Below are 17,941 nucleotides of genomic sequence, written 5' to 3' on the forward strand. Positions count from 1 at the left end.
CTGAGAAATACAGGATATTAATATTTTTGTGCTAAAGTTTTGAGCCACCCTTCATGTCTTTGTATTTCACTTCCAAGACACCAGATTGTCTTGTAATAATTTAAAGTGGTTATGGGTAATAGTTGTCCGGCCTTTGTGAAGGTCTTTCAACTGGCTGCTTTTTCAACTTTTTTCAGTCCAGCCTGCCACGTCTGCCATATTCAACCTAATCACAGGAGAGTCATGTCATTAAAATGTTGCAGTACAGAAAAAGTGACAGATTTACTATCACACGCTCAGCTGTACAAGCTCTTCTCCAAACAGTCAGGGCAAAAACTGAGATCATAGAAAAGCCAGTTTTTGAGTGAGGAAAAATGTTATCTCCTGTCTCTGTCTTCTCATTAAAGTAATAATTGTTAGAAACATATTATATAAATATATATATTTGCTATGAACAACATCAAATGTAGCTACCATAATGTCTGTCTGTGCTTGTAAATTTAGGCATGCTCAAAAATTCTTATGTAATACATCTAATTTTGAATTTCAGAGTACATTTCCTGAGATACTTACAGGATATTACGCCACATTGTACAATATTGTGCAAAAGTCGTGAACCACCCCTCATTTCTTTGTAGTTTGCTTCAAGGTTTCAGAGTTTCTTGTCATTTTTAAAAGCAATTTTTCTGAAAATCTTTCAGAGTTTTTATTTGCACACTGGCTGCTTTTTCACTCGTTTTTATTTAACTTCTCGCACTTGACCATTTTCAGAAGAAGGGACTCATATTTATGTGCTGCAAATTCTCATTTCAAACCAAAGAAAGCACACATTACATTTTCACAACCAGCATTTTTTTTTGTCTGTTTATTATATTCATTTGCACAGATGTATGTGAAAACTAATGTATCATCCACTCTATTATCCTACATATAATACCTCCAAAATCCAGAGATATAATGAGCCGCCTCTTTCATGTGTTGAGCTGAAGTGAGCCCCTGGAGGATTAACTTTGTGCTGCTTGGATAAAAGATTTCCTCTTACAGATGAAAAGGAAATGAAAGTGGGTGGGGGAGGAAAAAAAGACAGAACGGAAGAGTAAGAGCAGTTCAGAGGCAAAACTGAGAAAGAGTAAAGGGGAGAAAGAAAAATAAAATAAAAAGAACAGGACAGTGGACATGAAGGAGGGAGGAGAAGGAGGGGAAGGACATTCAGCAAAAATGAATGCAAGTAAAGAAGGAAGGATGTTATATTTAAAAAGCAAAATACAGTCAATCAGCCATCAGATTTTATTCATGCAGCAACATCACTGTGTGAAAATATCACAGTGATGTGGGAAGTTTGCCGAATATCAAAGACTTGACAGATTTTCAAGTACCTACTTTTCTTCTCTACCCCTCCAGGTTTAACATTTGTAGCTTATAGTGAAGATACTGGCTGGATTGCTCTAAAAATCGATTATACATTCATATAATGCTATAACAAAAAAATTATATTACATATAATCATTGTACTACAAGTACTGTACCCAGGTCATGCTAAATGCTAAACTTCCTGTTATGAAATCATATTTCTTATAACAGCATTTTAAATCAAGATATCCCATATAAATGGATCATGACTTGAGTGGAAGAAGCAAAAGTAATAGATTTTCAACTGATTTTTCACTATGAGGAAACCAATGTAGCACCATGTGTAATAAACATAAACAATTATAGGAGTGCATATGTGGAGATTTTTGGCTCATAAGGGGAAAACGCTTCCAATCAGACCCTCAGATAAGATCTAATATCTCTGATTGGGTTAGACAGCAAGCAAGAGCTTCATATTCTGTAACTGTAACCAAATTACAGTGACTGTTTTGTGGTTGTTGCTGTTGTCTGCGTATTTGTAGGTGTCTTTACAAAGAAGATACATGTTTTTCAGCGGTTAAACAAATATATACATAGAAAAATTCCAGTACTATGAACCGCGCAGTTCTCATTTCAAGCTCATAAAATAACGCTGACTGTCAAAGCTGCTTTATGTCTCAGTTACATACAAGGTGTCCTTTATGGCTTTACTGAGATGAAGCCATCTCTCTGAACACCTTGTTTTTTAACTTAGATTATGGGTTGAACGTAGTATAATTTACCCAAGCATTCATAAATGAGTGGTTATTAGTGCCAGGTGAAAGAAAAAGCAAATAGCCAGTGAAAATGCAACTGAACAGTAGGTTGGAAAAAAGCTGAACCCAGTGCAAAACACATATGGCTAAAAGGGAGACAAATCATGGCTGCTGCCATCCCTACAGCCTCTTTAAGCAAACTTTTTAGCTCCCCATAATCAGGCTAAAATCTCTCAGCTGCCAAAATTACTGTAACCAGTGTATCAAGACACCTTGCTGTACATAAAGGTGAGACACAGGAAGCATCTGTGCTTTCCAGTTCTAAGTAACTCTGTGATATAGAAAAGCTGAGCAGCCAACTGCTCACAGACATGGAGCTGCAGATACAGACAGAAAATACTTTAGGGAAGATTTTTCCTGCAGGGGACATACGAATCACTTTCGAGAGATTTTCTTTTCTTCCAGACGTTACAGTTTGTCGGAGGAATCTTCTAATTTATTCCCTTATTATGATAATTTTGAGTTTCACTGTAGCAACTGCGAGAATATCGCCTCATTATTACAGAGAAAAACATTCACAGAAATGTGTTAATTTCACAGTATGAACTCACCACGGCACCTAACGTGTTCAAGATAACAGAGGAAATGGAAACCAGTACGCACGCCACCAGAATCAGATCAAGAAGAAAATATGAAAGAACACATGTAACCAAATCTGTAATTGACTGAACAGATCTGAGTGCTGCAGAGTGGAGTGCGGGGATTTGTATGATCAAATGGGGGGGGGTCTAAATATAGGATAGTGCTGCATGATTTCCTCTGCTAGGACTGGGATTCACCCAGCTGAGAAAGAAAGAGGAAAGCTAGAAGGAAAGGGAAGGAAAGGAAAGGAAAGGAAAGGAAAGGAAAGGAAAGGAAAGGAAAGGAAAGCTAGGGCCACACATTACAAGACAGATACAAGGAGAGATGTAAGCTTAGTCACACGGCTCTGCATCCATCCCCATCCATTACAACATAGTGGAGTGCCAGCAGCACAGTAATCTCTGAGGATCTGTCTATTAATGCTGGCCAGTGAACAATCTGTCTATCGTCTCACCATGCTATGAGTTGTAGTAATCAGAATCTTCGGCAGGTCTGTCAGAATGAAATCTCATATAATCCTGGCCAGGCTTAATTCCGACTTTTGGCAACTGAGGATGATTTTCTGCCAAACAACATGTCTTTAAGTGTTTTTTCACAATACTGTTGTCCTCTGTTTTCTGATATATGTCTCGTTTGGGGGGCTTTTCTTTTCCATTTTTTGTTTTTCCCTATTAATAGTTAGTAAGTAACTCATGTGTGTTTCATCTTTAATGATAGAAAGCCTATTTTTGTAGTGGGGTTTGCAATGCAGTTTCATAAGAAATTCAAGCTCTGATGCAACCAGGTGCCACTCAACTGTGATCAAAATGCAAATCTTCACAGATCAATACGTGTTGTGTAATTCATGATCCATGTGAAAGCAGCAGAAATTCTGACGATACAACAGCACACAGTTATACATATTAACACAGTTCGTTTATGTAATACACCAAAATTTTGAAAAAAACAAAACAAAGTCTTATTCAGCAGCTGGTGATAATAGACTCATCAACCAGGTCAAGGTTTTGCATGGGCTTTTTATGTGGGAGACAGAAAGAGGCAGAATAAAAGAGTTTATTCATTTTTTCTTCATATTATGTGTCTGTGGAACTTTTTTGAAATTGATGCTGATAATGTATTTTAGAGACCTTTTAATCTAGTGCAACAGAAACCCAGCCTCTTTCAGTTTGTGAAGCTTTAGAATTGAACAATTAAGGCCTTTAACTTACTAGTTGTCTTTTTTTTCATTGTAACCTTAATTTTAAGATTTTATATATAATACAACATGACAAAAAAAGCTTTAGCTTTAAATAACTTTAAGATGGTCTCACATTTGATCCTACAATACTTTGGTATACAAAATAGTTCTGATATGTAAAAGTTAGTAAGGTAGTCTATTTACTTTTTACCATGTTGGATGTTAATTTCTCTTTTTTTTTCCTTTTATGGAGAAGATGGAGTGACAGTTTTATTATGATGTACAGAAGTACTTAAGTAAGTTCACTTAAGTAAGTTCACTTAGTCTACTATAAAAATAAGATCAGGTAAAGCTAAAAAGTATACTTACCTAAGAAAAGTGGATTAGAATCAAATAAGCTTTAATGTTCTTTAATTTTAAAGTATCATCTCTGCACTTGCCCAAATGTGCTATATTGTATATTATTTTATGTGTTATCTTCTTTTGAAAATCTGTCTCTATGGTTTAGCCCCACAATAGACTGGCCACCTCTCCACGATGTACCCTGCCTTCTGCCCTATGGCAGCTGGGATAGGGTCCAACCTCTCTGCATCCCTGAAGTGAAAAGTTAAGAAAATGGATGGATGAATTTTATTTTGTTTGATAGTCAGTTTCTTAGAAATCATAGATATCTAAAGAACAAAAAGGCCCACATGCAGTATACATCTTTCTGTGAGGCAGGGATGACAAACCCGTTTTATACTGTGGGCCACAACAGCCCGCTTTGATCATAAGTTGGCTGGACCATTAAGACTCAATTTCATTTATATAGCACCAAATCACAACCGTCACCTCGAGGAAAGACCAGTTAAACTCCCATTCTGTCGGTATAAGGAAGTTTAACTGCACATTTAATTATTTGAAGATATCACTGTATAAGTATATATCTGTCAGCATGACTTGGGTTTAAGTTGTAGGAAATAAATGTGTAAGCTCACACTCAAAACCATGCAGTGGACAAGACTGGAGTCTTTGCGTGGCTAATTCTGGCCCCTGGGCCTTATGTTTGACACCCCTACTGTAAAGGTTCACAAGTCAAGAATGTTTGAGATGGTTAACTTAATCTACAGCAGTGTATGACAGAAAAAATACCATGGAGAAAAAGGAAGCGTACTTTCAACAAAATTGCATCCATAGACATTTTATCCTGTTTTGTATTTCCGATGCTTCTTCCCCTTTCATTTTATATAGTTTTGCTCCAATTATATACTTTCCACTTGCAAAAACAAAAGTGAAAGATTATGCAGAGGAGAATCAGTCAAAATCACATCAGTGGGTCTTATAGTTACAAGCAGGCCTGTCACTGTCACGTTTTCATTTGTGAAACAGAAAGGCTGTGAGTGACATCCAGTGGCTTGTCGTAGACTCCAGCCTGTTGTAGAAGGACTCACCAATCAGCAGGGGGCGCTGTCACCATCCACATCTGTTCTTCTGCCGCTGACTTCCTCTCTTGGCTCCACTCTTTATCTTTTTCTGGTCGCTCGGGTTTTCTTTCTCTTCCGGTTGTCGTCTGTTCGTGTGGCAGGTATTTATTTTCCCCACCTCGGGGAATCTTAAAAAATCTTCATCAATCTGAGTGTATTTCATATGTTTGCAAAGAAACAGACACTGATTTAGATGAGGGGGTTTATTAATGATGGATCCATGCCAGTATTGTTTAGATGGGATCCCAAATAAAGCCTGAAAATTACGTTTAAGGCGTGCTAACGCTCTGTGTAGCAGAGCTGTAGCTTAACAGCAGCTTCCAACCACCAGGCAGTCTTTCTAAGCACAGCCGCACAGTCGCACAGTCATTTTACAGTTTTGTTTTTTTGTTTTTTATTTCATGTGTAGTTTTATATCGTAATTCTGTTGCTACCCAGATTTTTTTCCGACGGGCACAGCTGGTTGAAATCAATGAAGCATCGTTAGCCACCTGATGCTAATCCAATCCCGGTTAATACTGATGCTAACCACAGATGAAGGTCTGATGTGCATTTCTCCCTCCTTTTCTTTACTTTTAGATTAACCAGCGTCGAAATGGCCAAGTCTAAGAACCACACAACCCACAACCAGTGTAAGTAACTGTTGAAGTAACTTGAAAGTCGTTTTAAGAAGATGTGGTGCTGTTGCGTTAGCTTTGAGGTTTAGCTACATGCCTGTAGTTAAATATTACAAAGAGTGGACTAGCTGCTTTGTATTAATTGTCGCTCCTTTTTATTTGTACAGCTCGGAAACACCACAGGAATGGCATCAAGAAGCCACGATCACAGCGATATGAATCTCTGAAGGGGGTGCGTACTGTTACAGATTTACATGTTTGCATCTTTGCAAAAAAACTGGTTTTGTGAACATGATCTGCAAGGCAAGCATGCAGCTCATGTTCAAATCCTTTTTAGCAAAGTGCGTTTTGTATAACTTGTAATGAAGTGAGTAGGAGTGGGTATTATTGCCTTAAAATGTAATATATATGGAGTATTTCTAAACGTAAAAAGTTGCATTGGCGCTTGCTTGCAGCAGCATTCACAGTTGGAATTAAAGGAACAGTGTTTTCTGTCATCCTTTTCCAGTGTGCTACTGTCACTAGTGACTTTCTAATTTGAAGAGTGAATATTTTGAAATAAAATGACAGCAATAGTATTGATAGCATTATATGCAGTGACATAAGTTGAATGTGAGGACAAAAGTAGCCCAGGCAGTGTTTTCCCTGACAATTTCTTGTGAAATTATAAAATAGCTGTTTAACAGTAACAAATGGTAACTCATCAGGTGTTGTACATCTGGTCAAGCTTTTTAAAGAGTAGTTTAAAGCCCTGTTTTTCCGAAATGTAATCACAAATGTAACATCCATCATTTGTTCTTCCTAGAGTTGTGGTATTTATTTACATTTGGGTAGCTTGAGTTGATTCAATGGTGCTTTTTCCATCAAGTAGTAAATACCAATCAAAAGGACCAAAGTTGTGAAGCCAGTTTTTTTTTTTTTTGTTTTTTTTTTCCTTCCCATGTTGTGTTTCGTGCTCTAAGTCAGCGGTCCCCAACCTTTTTTGCGCCACGGACCGGTTTATGCCCGACAATATTTTCACGGACTGGCCTTTAAGGTGTCGCGGATAAATACAACAAAATAAAACTAGTACCGGTACCGAAAAAAAGATTTATTCATAACACACGTGAAAAGACCCAGGAAAACCGAGTTAACAATAAAAACGACAACAGAATAACGCTGAAAACCGATAAAAACCCTGAAAACCATACATTTCACACCTGAGCCTCAACTCTCGCGGCCCGGTACCAAACGACTCACGGACCGGTACCGGTCCGGGGGTTGGGGACCGCTGTTCTAAGACAAGCCCTACCTAGTCTCATTGAGGTTTCTTCTTGTTAAAAGGAAGTTTTTCTTTAGCACTTTTGCCCAGTGCTCGCTCATAAGGGGTTTGTTGGGACAGTAGGGTCTTTACCTTGCAATATAAAGCACCTTCAGTGACTATTGTTCAGATTTTTGGCAATATAAGTAGAATAAACACATTGAATCGAATTGTTGCAAGCATTGGCAATGTAAAGGCACACCTTTGCTATAGCAGTGGGCTCGAACATCATCAGAATGTGCATTCATTCATTATTTAGCTACCGCCCACCCAAGCTAATTTATTAATTAATTCCTTAAGATGGTTGCGTGCTGGATTAATGATGAATTCAGAGACCTGCTCCCAATCAGGCATAACTACAGTGACATAACAGACACAGGTTGATTTGAAATCATACAGATAGGCCTAGGGCTGTTCGATATAACGATATATATCGGATGACGATATGAAAACGTCTATCGTTTCATTTTACGCTATCATTTGTTTCGTGGTGTCGCAAAATAAACTGTTTACGGCAATATTTTTTCATTATTTTGATGGTCACTGTAGTGGCTATATTAATTTCCTAAAGTTCTCTCTTTCTCTTATATTTAATATAACCACACTACAGACGGACGAGCGCTTGTTTGTATGCGTTGTTGCTAACGACAACGACGGTAAAACCACCTCGTGTCCGCTTGTTTATTTTCCACATAAACCTTTCACAATAAAGCTCAAGATCCTGTTGAGACTTTTCAAAATAAACTGAATCACGTGAAAGACGCAGAGTATTTACGGATGAGAAGCAAAAAAGAGCCGTCAGGTGCTAAAAAATAAACCTTAGACTCAAACGTTAGAACAGGCTTTTCCCCGCAGCACGCTGTGTAATAAATACTCACAAAGAAAACGGCGGCCGTTACAACCTATGTCTAAAAATGTATCGTTTCATGCATCAGTTAAAACACTCGACTCCAGGTACGCGACGCCCAGCTGGAAACACTTCACGCAAGTCGAGCTGCCCGACATTCACAGAATTTACAGAAAATGTTACATTTTTGTGATTTATATCGTTATCGGACGATAGATGTCTTAATATCGGGATATGAGATTTTGGTCATATCGCACAGCCCTAGATAGGCCAGTTAATTGTCATATTGAGACTTAGTGTAATTCTTGTCTGAGAAACCTGAGAAATTATTGCATTACAACAAACAAAACAAAACTGTAACCCATCTGTTATTCAGAATATTCAAGTCAAGGCCCCTGCACCTAACTGTATAACTGTGATCTGTCCATTACTGCAAATGCTGCTGCTTATATGTGAAAATAAAAATGTCAGAGGTCTGTCTGACATCTTTTTGGTTATTTACAGATCAGATCCTGTTGGTGAAAACTGTCTTTTTTTTAAAATTCCTAACATTTACTTAGGATCAGTATTTATTTACTTTTTTGTAGATATAGATGCATTAAAGAAATTGGATCACTGCTGAAAGACCTGGTTATTATTATAATCTGGTTATTAAAGTGTGTGTGAATGTGCAGAGTAACAGAGAGGTCCTTGGTAATTTTGGACTGTTGGATTAAGTAAGGTTTAGGTTTATCAAAGTTAACTTTCCATTTAGATTAGCACTGTGTTTTAATACATGATATAAGGCTGCTAACATTACTCTATCCAACCTCCCTACTCTGTTAAAATGAAATAATTATTTTTGCATTGTGTTATTAAAGTTTATTATTTTGCTTCGAAGAAAACTTTCTGAGCTTCAGTTCAGTGAACCTGCTAACTCTGCTTGTTTACTTTGTTGCAGGTGGACCCCAAGTTCCTGAGGAATATGCGCTTTGCTAAGAAGCACAACAAGAAGGGCTTGAAGGCAGCACGGAAGGCCGCTATGGAGAAATAAGCAGCTACCCCATCACCTCATGTCTGTCAGAGTCCATTTTGTGTTACCATCATCGAAATAAAGCTATGCTTTGTTAACACACCAACATCTGATTGTACTTTATTGAGGTTCCTGCTTCTCTCTGGTTCTATAGAATAAATCATGTTATTGGTTATTATGGGTTTATTTCTTTCTTATGTGTCTCTACTTCATTCATCAAAACTGAAAGTATGTAGAAAACTGTGGATAATGGTTGAGTTTGAAATATTTCAAAGGTTGGGGGGAAACGGTTTTAATCAGGATAGATGAAGTTGGATTGCACAACCACAATAGAAATAAGATCTCTTTCTAGATTTCTAAAATCACTAACAAGCTGTGACAAATATATTCTAATAAGGAAGGGGGTTGGGGGTCATAATCTGTTTTTATATTCAGAAATGGACATTGCAATCCTCAAATCCAGATACAGCCCTCGTTAAGAAATTTTGAAGCAGAACTGTCATGTTCGGTGACGGACTAAATACGTTAGGTAGTGTTCATAATTTTGTGTTTGGCTTTTCATAATGGGAATGCAAAACTTGTTGGTCTGGGGACCAAAGTAAAGTTGACTTCTAGCATCCGCACCCCCCCTTCCTTGAGTCATGAAAGTAATATTACCATGTGAACACAAGAAAATCATTGCACAAGTGTTATCACATGGGTCATAACTAAAGCAATCCAGCAGCTTGAAGTGAGGTGATGGACCTCCTCTTGCCAGAAAAGCTTCATTGTGTTTTGACAATGATATTTCCTCATTTCGGGTTTTGATGATGTTGGCAGTCTTTAACATGTCAGACCTGAACCGCCCAAACATGTTCAGTGGGGCTGAGATCTGGTGCCTTTTAGCTTAGGCACATGACTTAGAGCATTTTCACATCTTTTGTGCCCTATCCATGGCAGAGAATTATTATTCCACAAAAAACAAAACAAAAAAACCTGTAGAGGTGGAGTCAACTAGAGCAAATACCAAATATATATATATTATGCATAGAGGCTGAACTTAAATCTATATTGCACTTCGTAAAGTCTTTGTATCTTAGGAAGTAAATTTACTGAAAATACAGGGTAGTCAAAATGTTTAAGATTTTTTTTTATTAATTGAAAAAAAATGTTTAAAACTTGTGGTTGATTTTTAAACCTTTAAGAGATGGCATATACTCATAGGAATGAACAGAATAACATATAAAAAAGAAAGAACCAAAGTGGGAACAAAATATAATTTAGTCGTAGTAAAAGTTAAACAAGCAGATTAATGATGTGTTTTAAAACACGAATTTCATTATTTAAAAAAATAACTGAATTTCAAGATAGGATTAGGAGATGTTTTTGTGGAGTTTTGTTTTTGTTTTGTTGGCCCTGCCTATTTAATTTAGCGTTTTACTTTTATTTTCATACAACAACGCTGTTTGCTGTCCGTTAGTCGTCACTTCCGCTCACGCTCTGACTCCAGCTTGCATCATTTCTCGTGTCTTGTCAGCCGGGTGCAGACAGCATGTGAGTACCTGCATTCAAACTTAGTAATGGCCTTAATATGAAGGTTTGGTCGCAGCCACACTCCGCTGTACATCTGTCAGTGTGAGTGAGCTACTGAACGCAATTTTTAATAAACTTTGCGTTTCCTTCAGCTATAAGCTAACTAACTGAAGCGCCGACTTACTAGCTTAGCCTTCCAGCTAACAACAAGGAGGCGTCATTTCTCTGATGTGAACTGACTGCTGTGGAAAAGTGATTTATCAGATTTAATTATCACATTTGGTCAAATATAGAGTGATTATATGTCGGAGGTAGAAATAACTTATAGCTAGGCTTGACTTTAGGGTTAAACATGAATCCTAAAAAAAGGGACAGCATGTTTTACTAAGAAAGTATTGAGCTCTGACAGGTTTTTGGCACATCAAAGAACGAGAGGCAGATTTATTATAGTTTTTTAGGTTTTGCTTTTAATTTACAAATTTGTTTTGTCACTTTCAGTTTATTGTTTGCAAATGTGTAGATTTAAGTTAGTTTTTTTTATTAGTTCCTCTGTTTTAGTCCTTTTAGTTAGGGAAGTCTGTACAGTATTACAATAAAATACAGAAGTCTGTGAGAGAAGTTCACTCAGTTTTGCATACCTCCAAAGTCTCAATAAACATGTCCTTCAAAGACTCATCAGGCAAATTGTGATCTTTTTTTACCAAACTAACAAATACTAAAACTACTCTAGTTTTGTATTATTATTTTTGTTAACTGATTTTTTTTTCCACATGCAGCTTTAGATTTTAGTTTTATTTTTAGTTAAGAACCTTTATCAGAGGAGCATGAATCGCATTCATTTAGAAAATATGCTTACAGGTAGTCTCATTAGGCGTTGGCTCAGTTTACTTATTTGATCAGAAACTTGTCATTGAGTCTAAAAGTTTTTAACTTGAAAGTAAGATTTAATTATTCACTTTTATAAAATAGGGATAACTTGGGATGTTTTAATAGGTGATCCTTTGTAGCTCTAGTTTGTTAATGCATTAAAAAAAAGATTTGTGCATGTGATGATCTGGGCAGGAAGCACAAACAGTAATTCCTGTTCTGTGAGTGTATTAAATCACATTTGAGCTTTGTTTGTCCTCACAGACGCAATGGTGGAGTCAGTTCCTGAAACCATTAAGTTTCCCTCTGAGGAGGAGAAGATTCTGCACTTTTGGAATGAAAAGGACTGCTTCCAGGAATGCCTCAAACAGTCCAAGAACAGACCCAGGTAAATCCAGCTGCAAATTTGCATGTTTTTCTTGTATCTGTATGGGTTTTCTCTAGGTGCTCCCATTTCCTAACGAACACTGAAAGCAAACCATATTTACACACAAGCTGTGAATAGCCTAAGATAATACTGGTTGAAGTGTGTTTAGATTAAGTTAGCCTTTTTGCTTGAAATGTGTTGGTTAGGACAATGTCCAGTATAAACGTCTAAAATCCACCATTTATTATAACTCATTGTAAAACACTTACGAACAGTTCTTTTAATTGTCATAACAATCTGTATCTGAGAGGATATTGTGAGGGCTTTATTGGTGCTTTTGAACAGCAGACATAATTTTGTTGTATTGCTTTAATGCTTGGTTTTTTATAAAGATTGGTTTTAAGCATTCTGGCAGGTGGTAGCAGCCAGAGAAAATAGTTGCATTTCCTGATTGTCCAGTTTTGTTTGGCACCAGTGTCTGAGTCATCTGCAGTCCATTGGAAAAAACAAGGGAGCTATGAAAAGTTCACCAGTCATTTTGGCATGTTATGGTAATATAATATAAGGTAGTGTATGGTAGTATAATATCAGAGCCTTTTCTGTTTGAAATGTGCATATTCTTCTTGTATCTGTATGTTTGATTGTTTGTTTTTGTTGTTGGGTTTTTTGTTTTTTGGAGTCAGCTCCTGCCCCTTGTTGACCTTGACTGGATAAGTGGTTAAGAAGATAACCTGTTGTTTAGCTCAGGTTAAAACTTGGATCTCGCAAAAGTGTAATGAAAGTAAAAGTACAAGTAAAATGCAAATATTAGTGATTCATGCCACTCAGTGAAAGGCAGTTACACCTTCCATTATTCTTTTGTAGCTTAGGATCACACCTGTGTTTTTTTTGTATTCATTCTTTAAACTTGACTTGCAGATCAAATAAGGAAGCTTTTCTCAATCTACACTCTTAACTAAAGTTAAAACATTTCTTTTCATCAGCAACTGTGAGAAGGTTGTTTATGCTTTAATTACATGCAGACTGGATTACTGTAATTACTTATATGTTGAATTGAACAAAACACTAATATCACAGTTGTTATTACTGGTGTGTCAAAGTGCAGCTGCTAGACTCCTGACTGGTACCTGGAAGGATGATGATATTTTGCCTGTTCTTAAATCGCTACACTGGCTTTTTCTGAAAATATTATTACTCATATATAAGTGCTTGTATGGAAATGATCCAGGTTATCATCCTATGACAACCCAAGTCCAAAACTCTGGAATTGTGTCATCTGCCTCACTAATAGTATTTAAATACCAGCTGAAACCATACCTCTTTTTAATAGCTTTGCATTTGCTACCTCTCAAACCAGGTACACCTTCTACGATGGACCTCCCTTTGCCACTGGTCTACCCCACTATGGCCACATCCTAGCTGGTACCATCAAGGACATTGTTACTCGCTTTTACCACCAGAGTGGCTTCTATGTGGACCGGCGCTTTGGATGGGACTGTCATGGCCTACCTGTGGTAAGAATTTGCCATAGCTGTCTTTTTAATGTTTCAATTCAATGTTACAATGTGGTCTGTTAATATTTACTATTTGTCAAATCCTGTGTGATTATGTAGGAGTATGAGATTGATAAGACTTTGGGGATCAAAGGACCTGAAGATGTGGCCAAAATGGGCATTGCTGAGTACAACAAGCAATGCCGAAGCATTGTAATGAGATACTCCAACGAGTGGGAGGTGAGTCCGGTATATGTGACTAAGAGCAAAACACAGAGTGTATACTAAATAGTAAGGCTAGGTTCATGTTAAATTTTGCGGTCAATTTCTTGGCATTTGTAAGCCTGCATAAGGAGTGACCTTCTAAAGCAGTAGTAAATATGTGTTCTGACTTGCCTCTAAATTTGTATCATAAAAATCTATAACAAATCGCCCTGCATATATTTACCATGGTAATTTGTTCTTTTCATTTTTACGTGTGTTTGTAATTGTATCTAGGTTTCAATAAAGCGAATGGGACGATGGATTGACTTCAAAAATGACTACAAGACCCTTTACCCATGGTTCATGGAGACTGTCTGGTATGTATGTAAAAAGGGGAAACACAGTGTGGGAATAAGGAAGGGTGTTTTTGTTTTTGGATTTGCAATGTGCAAATTTCTGAACACAAATGCAGCCAGTTTATTTCAACAATGAGCAGCAGACTCTATCAAGAGCAGTGCAAATCAATGAAATGCAGCTGAAAGAGAATCTGTATATTCATGGGAACTATGTAGGGTCTCTGAGGTTTTGGGTAGCCGTTATCTGGCTAAATCTGGCAGCTCAGGCAGAACGCAGGATTTATCCTGAGAGGGGGGTCCTTTGGTATTAAATAAGACCAACACGCATGATGTGTGTCCTGACTATTCGGGCATTAAGTTGCAAATATATGCTGTGTTTTCGGTTTCTTTTTCTCTGTGTGCTTTGTGAAGGTGGAGTTGTTTGTTTTGGCCAACGGACTGATCTGGTTGCACCGGCTTCTGCAAAATCTCAAAATACATTCAGTGAGACTTGACCATTATTTTGTAGATTTTAAACAATTGCCCATTGTTGTGTTCTCTGTCAGTATGATCCCATAACAATTCAGTAATGTTGACTGATATGGTGAATGGTAAATTGATTCTTATTATAGTGCTTTTCTACTCCAATTGAGCACTCAAAGTATTTTGTTTTTTAAATTCTGTGTTCTGATGTTTTTTTTCTATCCAGCTATGCTTTTACTATGTGGACAGTGTGTTTGGGATCATTGTAATGCTGAAAAATGAAGCTGTTGCCAATCACATGCTTTACTGGTGGTATTGCATGGTGGTGTGACAGTACTTTGCAGCCTTCATAGTTCAATCAATTTTGACAAGCTCTTCAATGCCACTGGCTGAAATGCAGCCCCAAACCATGGCAGAACCTCCACGTGTCTTACAAATCACTGTAGACACTCACTGTTGTACCTGTCTCCTGACTTCCTCCATACATATTGATGACGAGAAATCTCCAGTTTGGATTCTTCACTCAGTCAGACCTGCTTTCACTGATTTTCAGTCCAGTTCTTGTGCGATTTGGCATACCCCAGGCCTTTCTCCCTGTTCCCTTCTTTAAGAATAGATGCTTGACAGCCATCCTTCCACTGAGAGCATTTCTGATGAAGCTTAGGTGAAAAGCAGATAGAGGGACAGATGCATCTCTCAGGTCCTGAGTCAGGTCTTTTGAGTCAAGATTTTTTTTTTCTAGTTCCTTAAAGGCATAACTCTCAGTTCTTTATCTGCTATAGTAACTTTCTTTCTTTTGTCCTCCAGTTGGCAAGGTTCCATAAATTTTTAAGGACACACTTCACAACATGCTGAGATGCACGATCTTTCATCTAAAATTTGCTCTTTGCGAATCAAACCCAAACAGAAAAACAAACAAACCACAAAACGCTCAGACTGTGCTATCTTTGGCATTTTTCATAGATTCAGCTGAAGAAATTGGAACAAGTTGTTTCTGTGAAAGGTTGCTCAAAGTGCAAAGATACAATTTATTTAATATTAGTTCTCCTGTAAGTTTGACATGACATAACATAACATAACATTGACAATAACAGACAACTTGCAGGTGTAAGAAACTATGACTAAAAGGCTTTTTGTCAATTTTTAACCAACAAATTATTGAGTTAACCTTGAATACCTTGGTGGATGCAAGTAATATTTTAACAAGCAACTTTACCCCACTCTACACCCCTATAAAGTTTTATCAGAATTCATTCAAAACTTTTTAAGCTATTGTCTTTAAAGACAGAATTGCATGCAAACACTATGAGGTGTGGCTCAAGAGATTTGCACGCTATTGAAAATGAAAGTTCTTTGTGGATAAAGAGCCCTCTGTGTGTATAGTGAAACACTGTACACACAAGCTGTAACACGCAAGCTGCAACTTTTCTGACCTTAAAACATCCATTCAACATTGTGTTAGGCAATTGTTTTCTTTCTTGAGATGCTCAGTGTCAAGACTTCCTCTGTAACATTTAAATAGCCATGTTGAGGGCAGGAAATATGTTCTGTTCTACACATTTAGGTCTTTGAACAGTCATAACATTGACATTGTGTTCACAGCATTTTGCACAGCTTTTGTAGTTTATTGCATATTAAGATAAAGGTAGAAGAGTGCAAGTCCCAGCTTTATGTCTTTGCATGCAGTGCTTGTGCACTGTTATATATTGTAATACTTGCATCAGAATTCACTCTCTGGTAATAATAAATGATGCAGTTGATGCAAAATATATCAATGGATTCCCTGTGAGAAGTGAGGATGAGCATCTCTTTTTTTCATAGTGGTTATTAATTAAAGGCTTCAGCAGGAAAATAAGTTTTGAAATTCATCAATAATACAGCCTGTGGGAGAGTATAAAATGGTTTTTAACTTAGCCTTCTCTCATTTCTTCTCACCACTGGCCCATGACCTGACTCTTTTCATAAATGCTCTGTCATATTTGATGAATGCTATGAGGGAAATCAATCTAAATGATTTTTAACTTTACCAGAGAGATAAAGTTAACAATTTTATGTATTCATGTGTGAAACTGTTGCAATGGAACGTACTAGTCAGTCTTTGAAACTTGTTGCATTTTGTGGAGTTGATCTTTTCTTCTTTATTTTAAAATGTCCGTTTTCTTTCTCTTAGGTGGGTTTTCAAACAGCTGTATGACAAGGGTCTGGTGTACCGTGGTGTCAAAGTCATGCCTTTCTCCACTGCCTGCAACACCCCCTTGTCCAACTTTGAGGCCCATCAGAACTACAAGGTTGGCACAGAACATTACCTCATTACATATTTGCTGGTGTAATGTAACACTGCTATGGTTGCCACTATTGTAAGTGCAGGTGCTGTACTTCTTAAAACAAAGTTGACCTTGTTCGTATGCTTAATTCTGGTCTCCAGGATGTTCAGGATCCCTCGGTGATTGTTAACTTCCCACTGGTTGAGAATGAGGATGTTGCTTTGATTGCCTGGACAACCACACCATGGACACTGCCGAGCAACCTGGCCCTGTGTGTGAACCCAGAATTACTTTATGTCAAGGTCAAAGGTGAGCAAAGAACATAGCACACGTCCTGTGCTGCAACCAGGTACTTTTAAAGGGTTGCTGTTTCTTCAAGTCATTGGAGTTATGCACCTTGTTCCTTACAATCAGTGGTTTTACACTTTTTTAACAATTGCTAAATGCTACAGTAAAGAGGAGCAGGTCATGGAGAGATATGAAGAAAATGAGAGAAAATATTATGACAAAAAGCAACACTGTAACTGTAAAAATGTAAGCGAGGAATGCAGCAGAAAATAGTTAATCATGTAAATTGGTATATCAGTATATTTATTTTACCACTTAATGCGTACTTGATACTTATCATTTATTGATAACATGACATATGTGCTCTTAATGATTGATACAGTGGAGTATAAGTGGAAGTGCATTCAAATATGATTCTGTTTTATGGTGAAGGAGTTGTGGATATCATTTTAGTTTTGAGTGATTTCTCCCTGCGATGAATGCCAATAGACATTAGTTGCTTTACCAGCAATTTAGCCTAAAACAGACTCTGGTAAGGAGAATTAAGAGTCTAAAGAACAAATGTATTAATTTTTTGTATCATCTACTGCAGTGTTTCCCAACCTTTTGGAGCCACGGCACATATTTAACATTAGAGAAATCACACAGCACACCACCAAACAAAAACGTCACAAAAAGCATATTGATGATTTTTCTCCATGCACCAGGCATAGCGGTTTGTCCCCAGTATACCTTTATTGCTTTCTTCTGACCACTACTCTTGCTAGGGCCTTCATCTGGGTTGAAATTTTCTCCAGGACCCAGGTCAGATTGACTGCTTTTTCTTTTCAAATATTTATGTATTGCTATTATGCGCTATGTTATCTCACTTGCACAATGTCCTCTTCTGTTTTACTGGCAGTTGGCAACCTATTTAATTGGAACAAGAGGTTGTACTGCCTCCTAGTGGAAGAGAATGTAATTGTTCTGCCCATTACTCACGCCGG

General features: G+C 37.4%; 3 protein-coding genes across 4 annotated transcripts in view; 2 read left to right on the forward strand and 1 right to left on the reverse strand.

The window, feature by feature from the left end:
• The window catches only part of sirt4 (sirtuin 4), a 700,781-nt gene that overhangs the window by 206,880 nt on the left and 475,960 nt on the right, over positions 1 to 17,941 (reverse strand). The window lies entirely within an intron of this gene.
• rpl29 (ribosomal protein L29) lies at positions 5,341 to 9,317 on the forward strand. Its single transcript, XM_031731413.2, has 4 exons — positions 5,341 to 5,467; positions 5,946 to 5,998; positions 6,151 to 6,215; positions 9,071 to 9,317. The coding sequence occupies exons 2-4, from the start codon at positions 5,962 to 5,964 to the stop codon at positions 9,161 to 9,163; spliced, it is 195 nt and encodes a 64-aa protein (XP_031587273.1). The 5' UTR covers positions 5,341 to 5,467; positions 5,946 to 5,961; the 3' UTR covers positions 9,164 to 9,317.
• iars1 (isoleucyl-tRNA synthetase 1) overlaps positions 10,591 to 17,941 on the forward strand; it is a 61,300-nt gene continuing 53,949 nt past the window's right edge. Inside the window, exons 1-7 of one of the 2 annotated variants that reach the window (XM_031731412.2) lie at positions 10,591 to 10,675; positions 11,786 to 11,909; positions 13,246 to 13,402; positions 13,502 to 13,621; positions 13,880 to 13,962; positions 16,574 to 16,691; positions 16,829 to 16,976. In XM_031731412.2, the coding sequence (XP_031587272.1) occupies positions 11,791 to 11,909; positions 13,246 to 13,402; positions 13,502 to 13,621; positions 13,880 to 13,962; positions 16,574 to 16,691; positions 16,829 to 16,976 (745 nt within the window). In that variant the 5' untranslated portion in view covers positions 10,591 to 10,675; positions 11,786 to 11,790. Of the gene's footprint in view, positions 10,676 to 10,736; positions 10,757 to 11,785; positions 11,910 to 13,245; positions 13,403 to 13,501; positions 13,622 to 13,879; positions 13,963 to 16,573; positions 16,692 to 16,828; positions 16,977 to 17,941 lie in introns of those variants that run through there. The other variant, XM_039612246.1, reaches the window with a different exon arrangement.

The sequence above is a fragment of the Oreochromis aureus genome, linkage group 5 (assembly GCF_013358895.1).
Source record: "Oreochromis aureus strain Israel breed Guangdong linkage group 5, ZZ_aureus, whole genome shotgun sequence".
NCBI classification, from domain to species: domain Eukaryota; kingdom Metazoa; phylum Chordata; class Actinopteri; order Cichliformes; family Cichlidae; genus Oreochromis; species Oreochromis aureus.